Here is an 8,415-nt window from a genome sequence, read left to right on the forward strand (position 1 = left end):
AAACAAGCATCTAAAAACAAGGAAAAAATCTTTACAAAACAGACTATGAAATTGGACCAAAATTAAATGGAATGGATGAAACTGCATGCTCTCAGAATAATGTACTCTAAAATTGATTATAGGACCTACTTTTTACAATGATGTATGTCCTTTCAACACATAACAATCGAATGTTTCTAAGCCTTTCAAACATCAACTGCCAACATCTTCACAAACTGCAGTCACAAACTGAAGGCATAACTCAATAGTCCATTGCATAGATAATATAGATTCAGCAACAAATTCTAGTGCAATGGATGTTAAATATCATGCTTTGGGTACGGCACTATAAGACTGCTTATGGTAAAGCTTTTCTTATAAAGTTACATTTTTCTTCTTTGCAAAGGGATACTTTTGTAGTTTTGAAAAAATGGGTTAATAAACGGCTGGGTCAATCTCTTTTACAAGTAAAACAGTATTTGTAGCACAACTGTTCTTCAGAATAGTTTTAAGTAATAAATCCCATATTCCCATCCGGGGAACAATGTTCTGATTCACCATTTGCTCAAGAACTCTAATAGCATCATCCACTAAACCTTCCTCACAGAAACCAGAAATCAGCGATTTATAAGAGAAGAAACTTGGACAATAGTTGTTTGAAAGCATCTGATCTGAAACAGCCTTTGCCTCAATAAACTTCCTATTGCATAAGAAGCCATATAGTATAGCATGATAAGACCCTTTAGTTGGAGCAAGTCCCTTAGACTGCATGCTTTCAAAAAGTTCAATGGCCTCAGTAATTTTTCCTTGATTACTGAGACCAGAAATCAGTATGTTGAAGATCACGGTATCAGGCGCACAACCATATTCTGTCATGCTCTTGAAAAGCTTGAGGGCCTCTTCCACCTTTCCTTCCGTACAAAGATGATTCATCAATATTCCATAAGTAATTTCATTTGGATAACATCCCTGTTTAGGCATTTCATAGAGCAGCTCATATGCAGCATCTATTTTGCTAAGACGACAAAGGGCCTTAATAAGAATATTAACAGAGGACGTATTTGGAGATATAGCAATCTCAGGAGCCCTTAAGTACAATTTATAAGCTTTTTCAAACTCTTTAGCACCAACAAACACATTAAGAGCAAAATTAAAAGTCTTAACTGTAGGCCAGCATTTGAAATCACGCATTTCAAACAGCAATTTCAGTGCTCTATCAGGATTGTGAGCTTTACGTGTAAACATTTTGATTAATTCTAGAAAAAAACTATCAGTACACCTACAATCTTCCCTCTTCATTTGTTCCAGCAGCTCTTCAATAATATCAAATTGACCTACACAAGCAAGCTTGTTAAAGATTACACTGTATATGGTCTCATTGGGCTTGTAGTCTGGTCGTTGTGCTGCTCTGTTGAAGATGCGAATAGCCAAAAGAGGATCATTCAGGGGTTTTAAAATCTTTAAGAGTTCATTTGATGTTAGCCAGTCTCTGTGTTTAAGTTTCTTTGCATAAATCCCCAGCTCCTCATCATCATTTTCAACTAATTTATATAAAGTGGAAGTAGAGCAAGCTGACTTCAGGGATGTCCAAACATGGAATTGTGAGCAATGAAGGGACTCCATTTGGATCAATCCTTTCAAAACTCCAGCTCTTTCTCTTGCCATTTGGTAATTTATTTCTTCCTGGGTTAAATTGTAAGTGATTAGCAGTATCAATTCTTGGATATTCCAATGATGTGTATATTTCTTTCTTGAAAATATGGAATAGAAAAAAAAAAGATGCCATAAAAAATTAAGGTAAAAGACAAAAAACTCAAGAATAAATAATTCCAACAGGACATACTAGCCTTCTTCTATCATTTATACAAAGAGGAAGACAAATCATTTGAACATATAGATCAACGAAAAAATCTAAAGCATTTGGTCAACTTTGATTGCTCAAAAATGACGTTTACCTCTATAACATATCAAGGAAGAATTCATTACGTGCAAATATGTCTTCAATCAGCTCTGGATATTGAGAATAATGTCCTATCAATTCAAAAGGAAACAGATATCAGTAAATTGCTATAAACTGAATGAGTAGAATAAGAAATTTCTGAAGCTATCAAAAACATACTCAGCCCCCAATTTAGGTAGAAATAAAATAAAATCTCAAATATGGAATATACATAGATCCTTCTCAAAGACTTCACCTTCAAATTGCTTACATCTCACTTATCTGGCCCTTAAAGTCCGACAAATTAGGTGCATAATTCCTTGCCCTTTTTGCATTTCTGAAAGTACGCTTTTCTTCTCATAAAACTTTGTCCTACCAAAAGCTTTTGAGATTTTTCTTATGAAACTTCCAAAAGGTTGCTTCTTTTGTCTATTAGGCTTACAATACACATTTTATTTCTTCAAGACCAAGCTCTTGTCCACACTCACCAATAATATTAGGTGAAATTTCCATATAGCATATATACCTGATGACAGCTAGAATTAAAATTCAAAGAGAACTTTCAATATATGACAATGTAACAAATTTCTTTGTTGCAAGAATCCATCTAGTTCTGATCCAGTGAATCACTTGAAAAGTTAAATTTGGTCCAATCTTCCTTTTGAATAAGATAAAACTTGATGGATGGTGCATATATCTTTTATCTAAGCAATACTACAATCCTAAGGCCTAAAATTTATGAATATGCAAAATACTGATGCTGTGAGGTGATTCTCATAAAAATCTAAGTACTTAAAAAAATAACAAAACAAAATCCCAATTTCTGTATTAGTTGATGATATAAAGAAGTGCAATCAAAAATAGCAGGTCCTATGGAGCCTTCAAATTGAATACGCCTCCAAGCAATTGAAGTGGTAGGTTTCCAACTTAAAATAGCACCTAAGGTCATAGAGTCAGGCATTATGTTTTCTAACTTGCAAGATGAGGAAGGAGAAAAGAGACTAAAGGGGTAAAAATATTCCATCAAAGGTTATGCCACTGTTCTAAACAGCCTGTAGTTATGGATTCACATATAAAATGAACACTAGCTAGAGAGGGCCCACAAGCTATAACACCTGTACTGTCGGTGAAAGGATGTAATAGCCTTGTGTTCAAGGCCCAACAGAAAAAGCATACAATCACGTACAAAGTGGACCAAAGATAATGAATAGTCTATATTATTGAACACAGACAACAAATATTCTGAGCACGAAACTTGTGTTGCTTCTCAAATGGAACTATGGAGAAGAAGATTCCAGAATGAGTTAAAACTTATCAGAAAAAAGCGTAAGAAATGAAAACTCCTAGACATACAATTGAAAGAATCATCAAAGAGATTGATAAAGCTGTGTTGTCACAACAAGAAAAAAATCATTTAATTACACCTCCAGACACTCCAAAGTGCTTGTCACAAATTAATGGGTACTCTACCAACCTGCAGCAAAAACTCTTTACATCAGCAGCAGTAAGATCAATTACAGGGGCTAGAGGATAATCAGGGGAAGGGGATCAAAAAACACAGTTAACTGTACACAGAACTTTGACAGATACGTTGGCAAAAAAAGGTTTTGACAAGAGACCTGAATTTTCAACTGGACCATGTCAAAAATCAAGTCCTGCTGATTTTTGTTCAGAGAATGTTCACAGAATAATGGGTACTCTACCTACCTGCAGCACAAACTCTTTAGATCAGCAGCAGTAAGATCAAGTACAGGGGCTGGAGAATAACCTGGGGAAGGGAATCAAAAAACACAGTTGACCATACACTTGAACTTTGGCAGATATCTTGGCAAAAAGGGTTTCAACAAGAGACCTGAATTTTAAACTGGAACGTATCAATAATCAAGCCCTGCTGATTTTTGTTCAGAGAAGTGTTCACCAAGTTTTCTTGCTCCAATCTGAAGCAGAGATCAGATTTTCTAGTATAGATCGTTATAAAACAAATACATCTGCTTGTATTGTAGTATTCTAACTCTAAGTAAATTTCATCCAATCCTCTAGTCCACACCTTTGCAATTCAAGTTAAATGCAACACTGAGCAGGGTAATGGGGTACCACCCTTCTGTCACAAGTCTATTCGAACCTTATAGAAGAATAAAACCTGCATTGGTCAGAACTCTCGAGAGTCTATAGTTAAAGGCTTATAGGACATACAAAAAGGACCCACACAAACAACATCCAGTATGGCTTTGTAATGTCCCCACTTTGAAATACAATTTAATGATAAATGATAATAATAAAATTAAAATTAAAATATAAAAGAATACAATTAAATATAATTAAATTTTAATTAAGGTAATGAATGGTCAAAGACGTGAAATGAAAAGTTGTGACTCCCTCAAACATGAGATATAAAAGGGAGGAGAACCTCATTTGAGGGGATAATTTGGGGAATCAGAAGTGCAGATCTGAATTTAAAAGGTTGTGTTCCTTTCAAAAGGCAGAAATAATGAAGAGTTGCACTCTTTCAAAGGTGCTAATGGTGGAAAGGGTGTGTCTCTTGTTAAAGGGGCATACATGATGAAGAGGTGTGACCTCTCCCTCACATTGGAGGATATAAAAAGGAGAAAGTCTCATTTGAGGAGGACATCCAAGGGAGATCAATTTGAAGAATAACTTATTATTCTCAAAGGGCAGCAATGAAGAGTGGTGACTCATTTCTTATGAAGAGGTGTGACTTCCCACAAATGAAGATATAAAGAAGAGACTAATTCAATTGAGAAGGGGGAATTGGAGGAACCATCCATAAGATCAAAGAAGACTAGAAAGTCAATGGATCAATATCTAATATCAGAATTAATAAGGATGAAAATTAGCAGACTTTAATATTTACAAGGGCAAGATTCAGGGCAATCCCAAAAGGGGACATTACAGGCTTCATATGATACAATAGGAAAGCCATCCAATTCATCAATAAAATTACTACCAATTTCCAAAATGAAACTGACAATGCCATTGGCTTCCCAACAAGAATGTATAGAAAGTACTGTATCCCATCATTTTCAGTATCATGTTAGTAGAATACAGAAAAATGGAAGATCTCTATTCTACTCGACTTTCCAATGCATTTACAAAATAAAAATACTAGTTCAAAATCCAGAAGTCAACTCAAGATGGATCAAGTAGTTGTGTAATGTAATCAGTCTTTCAAATTCATGAGATGTTATGGAAAGTAAGAAGACAAATGGGAAGAGGAAACAGGCACTGAGAAGCAATGGCTAGAACAAACTCTAGATAAGGACACACATAGTTAAGCAAGACCTACAAGAAAAATCAACCTAGATCACTCTGCAATCAGAAGTGTATGAGCCTATTGGAGGCAAGGAGGACTAAAATCAGAACAAAACTAAATTGGACTAAATGTGCATGCGAACCCTGTTTTCCATTACTGAACCAAAATAGATACCAGTTTAAAATCCAAAAGGTAACTCGAGATGGTTTGGATAATTGTGCAATGCAATAACTTAGTCTGTCAAATTTGTTAGATGTTATGGAAAGCAAGTAGCCAAACCTGAAGGAAGAGAAAAATGGTTATAGTGTAGCATTGGTTAAAACAAATTCTAGATGAGCAGAAACAATGTTAATCAAGTCCTACAAGAAAAACCAACCCAGATCATTCTGCTATCAGAATGACATGAACCTAGGAAGCAAGGGGACTAAAATCAGAACAAGAATAAATTGGACCAAAAGTACGTGATAACCTCAAAGCATTACCTTAAATCCCTTTAGGAAAACAAGATGCATAAACAAATTCAAGGTGACAAAATCACTTCTCTAATCAGTTTTACTAGGAAAATTGCCTAAGATTTTGCCATATCATCTAGACCCAAACTAAATGCATGCAATTTAGTGAATTTGCCACTGATACTTAATTAACAGTCCACGAAAGCTTAATGCCTCCAAGCTTTGCTGTGTAAATTGCTATGTCCATTATATAGAATGATTAAAGTCCTTAGAGTAATGAAAAATGCCAAAGCACATGATGTCGACGGCATTGCATGCAAGTTCTAAATGGTAATTTGGGAGTTCAGTGAGCTTTAGGAAATCAATCCCAACAAGTTTATACAAAATAGAAAGAGATCTGGCAACATATCAGGTTCAATCCTGAATCTTTTGGAAATCATTTCCACCCAAAGATTAAAATTGTGCAATTTCTGATCGCAAAACAAGGCAAACCTAAGTGTCTTCACTTCGTGATGCTTCCTGACAGGCTCCCATCCATGTCAATTGTAGGCCCCATTAATTGTAATTTATTCATAGACAATCTTTAAACTCAAATCCAATAAAGCCCAAGATGTAGAAAATTTAAGGCTGAATTCCTCAAGCATCCTTGTTGAACACATTGCTTATATTTTAACTTTATTATCTCATATCAGTTCCCACCCTTTCCAAAATCTCACGCTATCCATACTATATGCAATACACATAATTTGGTAGTTTAATATTTTTTGTGGAAATAAATAAGGCCTTTGATAGGGTTCAAAGGCACCTCTTGTTCCAAATACTCAGAAGTTTGCACCCTCCAAAAACTTGTAGTTTCTTTGGTAATGACTTCGTATGAGACAGTTTTTAGGCAATATTAGGTATATATTATTCGAAGCACAATAGGCAATGCCCGCCTTATACCACACTCTGGGCTATATATGGATAATTTGGAGGATCTTATCTCACAAACTATCTAAGGTACAAGCAGATGCACTCTTTAGGATCCTCCTTTTCCATCTTATTGCTTTTTGGATGACATTGTCATACTTTCACATTCTATCAGAGGCATCCAAAATCAATTAAGACATGCTTGGCTCATCCTGTGATCATCATGGTCTTTAGACAATAGTTGCAGAAATTTTTTCATGGCATTCAATAAAACAAACAAAAAGGAATCTCAAGTTAATATAACATACAAAGGGGACTTGGATGAAGCAAATGCCATATTAAACATGGAATTTTTCCTACTAGCTCACAGGTATAAGAAATTAAACAGGCAGATGCTTGAACCTCCACCCATTAAAAAAAATTCAAAACAACACAAGTTTGAGAACAAGACCACATTCAACGAGCCAAGTACAATTCCCTAAGGTGTTGAGTTCTAGGCGAGGCCAATTTATGCGTCCTGTTGAGAAGGTTGCTACAATATTAGAGTTCAATTACCTATGGCGGTAATGAGAATCTGTAGATGTTTTAGAACAAGTAATCTTATGCCTATGGCTACACTTGATAGGGGATGCAAACTTCGATAAAAAAGCACCCCATCTAAGATAGTGATTTGGTCTTTTTTCATGGATTCTTCTTACAGATAAAATGATTTTACATTCAATTCAATGCACTACTTCTTTCTAGGCCAGGCATGCTTAAACCTCATCTTAAGAGAGATAAGAATTATAACCAATACTGCAATAGCACCTCCTTTACCAGGCATTGCTAACCGTGATCTAGGTCGTACAAAGACAAAAAATCATATGCCCAATTAAACATCGAATTTTTCCTATTAGCTCATGCGCATAAATCTATGACAAAATTAAAATTAATCAAACGGTGATAAGCACTTAGTACAGAATTATGACAACCCAAGCTAAGCTTTGAAGTCTGGATAATTGAAAGCAAATGCAAAACATGCATACATCACAGCCCACCCCAATTTACAGGTGTTCTGAAATCGTAATCTTTGTATCTGCATTCTCAACTTTTGGATTTAAAATCTCTGTTGAATATTAATAAATGTGCGGAAGGCCAAAAAAAAAAAAAAAATTGTTGTGAAATTTTCTAAGTGAAAGAGTTGCAAGAAAACTAGGATTTAAGAAAGAAAAAAGTCATCTGAGAATTCAAGAGTGAAAAGAATTAGCTTTACCTTCGGCTGAGTTTTGCTGTACACATTATGGTCTAACAATAATGCAAAGAATTTTGCCAGCGTTTGTTTGCAATAACCCAACTGTTCAATGAAAGTCCATTCTAAAGTATTTAATATGTTCTGAAAATTTTTAGAGCCCTAGCTTGGGTTTTCTTTTATTATCAAAGTTGAGGGAAATTTGTGAATATTTTTGTAAAAGTTTGAATTTTTTTTTTTTCAAATTGGAATCCAACTATTGTGAAATATACCCCAAGCCTCGGCAAAAATGTTAAATTATATAAATATTTAAAATTTCAAAAAAAATAATAATTGTAAGGATTTGTATGGGAATCATTTTTAGTTTGAAGTGTATTCACTCATTAAATTTGAAATATAAATTTATAAAATCTACTAGGTATACATTTAATTTTGTTTAATATATTTTTATAATTAGATATTATTAGATAAATAATATAAGTTTTATTATTAATCTAATTGTATTTATGATAATTTTGATGGATTAGATTTTATTATTCATGACAATTTAACTAAATTGATACTCTTAAAAAATTATATTTTTGAGTCTCTTTTTATAAGATAATTGTTAGTAATTCTTCAATGTTATATCAAGTAA

The 8,415-nt window shown here is 34.2% G+C and overlaps 1 protein-coding gene across 4 annotated transcripts; it reads right to left on the reverse strand.

Moving 5' to 3' along the window:
- Positions 1 to 229: 229 nt before the first annotated feature.
- Positions 230 to 7,951, reverse strand: LOC131073501 (pentatricopeptide repeat-containing protein At3g14580, mitochondrial). Of its 4 annotated transcripts, none has more exons than XM_058009944.2 (4): positions 7,803 to 7,937; positions 2,190 to 2,444; positions 1,935 to 2,010; positions 230 to 1,662 (listed from the first exon to the last, which is right to left on the reverse strand). In XM_058009944.2, the coding sequence occupies exon 4, from the start codon at positions 1,642 to 1,644 to the stop codon at positions 415 to 417; it is 1,230 nt and encodes a 409-aa protein (XP_057865927.2). In that variant the 5' UTR covers positions 1,645 to 1,662; positions 1,935 to 2,010; positions 2,190 to 2,444; positions 7,803 to 7,937; the 3' UTR covers positions 230 to 414. The 4 variants fall into 4 exon arrangements, with proteins under 4 accessions (XP_057865927.2, XP_057865926.2, XP_057865924.2 ...); XM_058009943.2 differs by having other exon boundaries at positions 2,175 to 2,444; XM_058009941.2 differs by lacking the exon at positions 2,190 to 2,444 and having other exon boundaries at positions 7,803 to 7,951.
- Positions 7,952 to 8,415: the final 464 nt, after the last annotated feature.

Source organism: Cryptomeria japonica, chromosome 1, assembly GCF_030272615.1.
Source record: "Cryptomeria japonica chromosome 1, Sugi_1.0, whole genome shotgun sequence".
NCBI classification, from domain to species: domain Eukaryota; kingdom Viridiplantae; phylum Streptophyta; class Pinopsida; order Cupressales; family Cupressaceae; genus Cryptomeria; species Cryptomeria japonica.

Coding starts and splice junctions, on each gene's coding strand:
- LOC131073501 (XM_058009941.2), bottom strand. CDS start 1,644: ATGGCAAGAGAAAGAGCTGGAGTTTTGAAAGGATTGATCCAAATGGAG.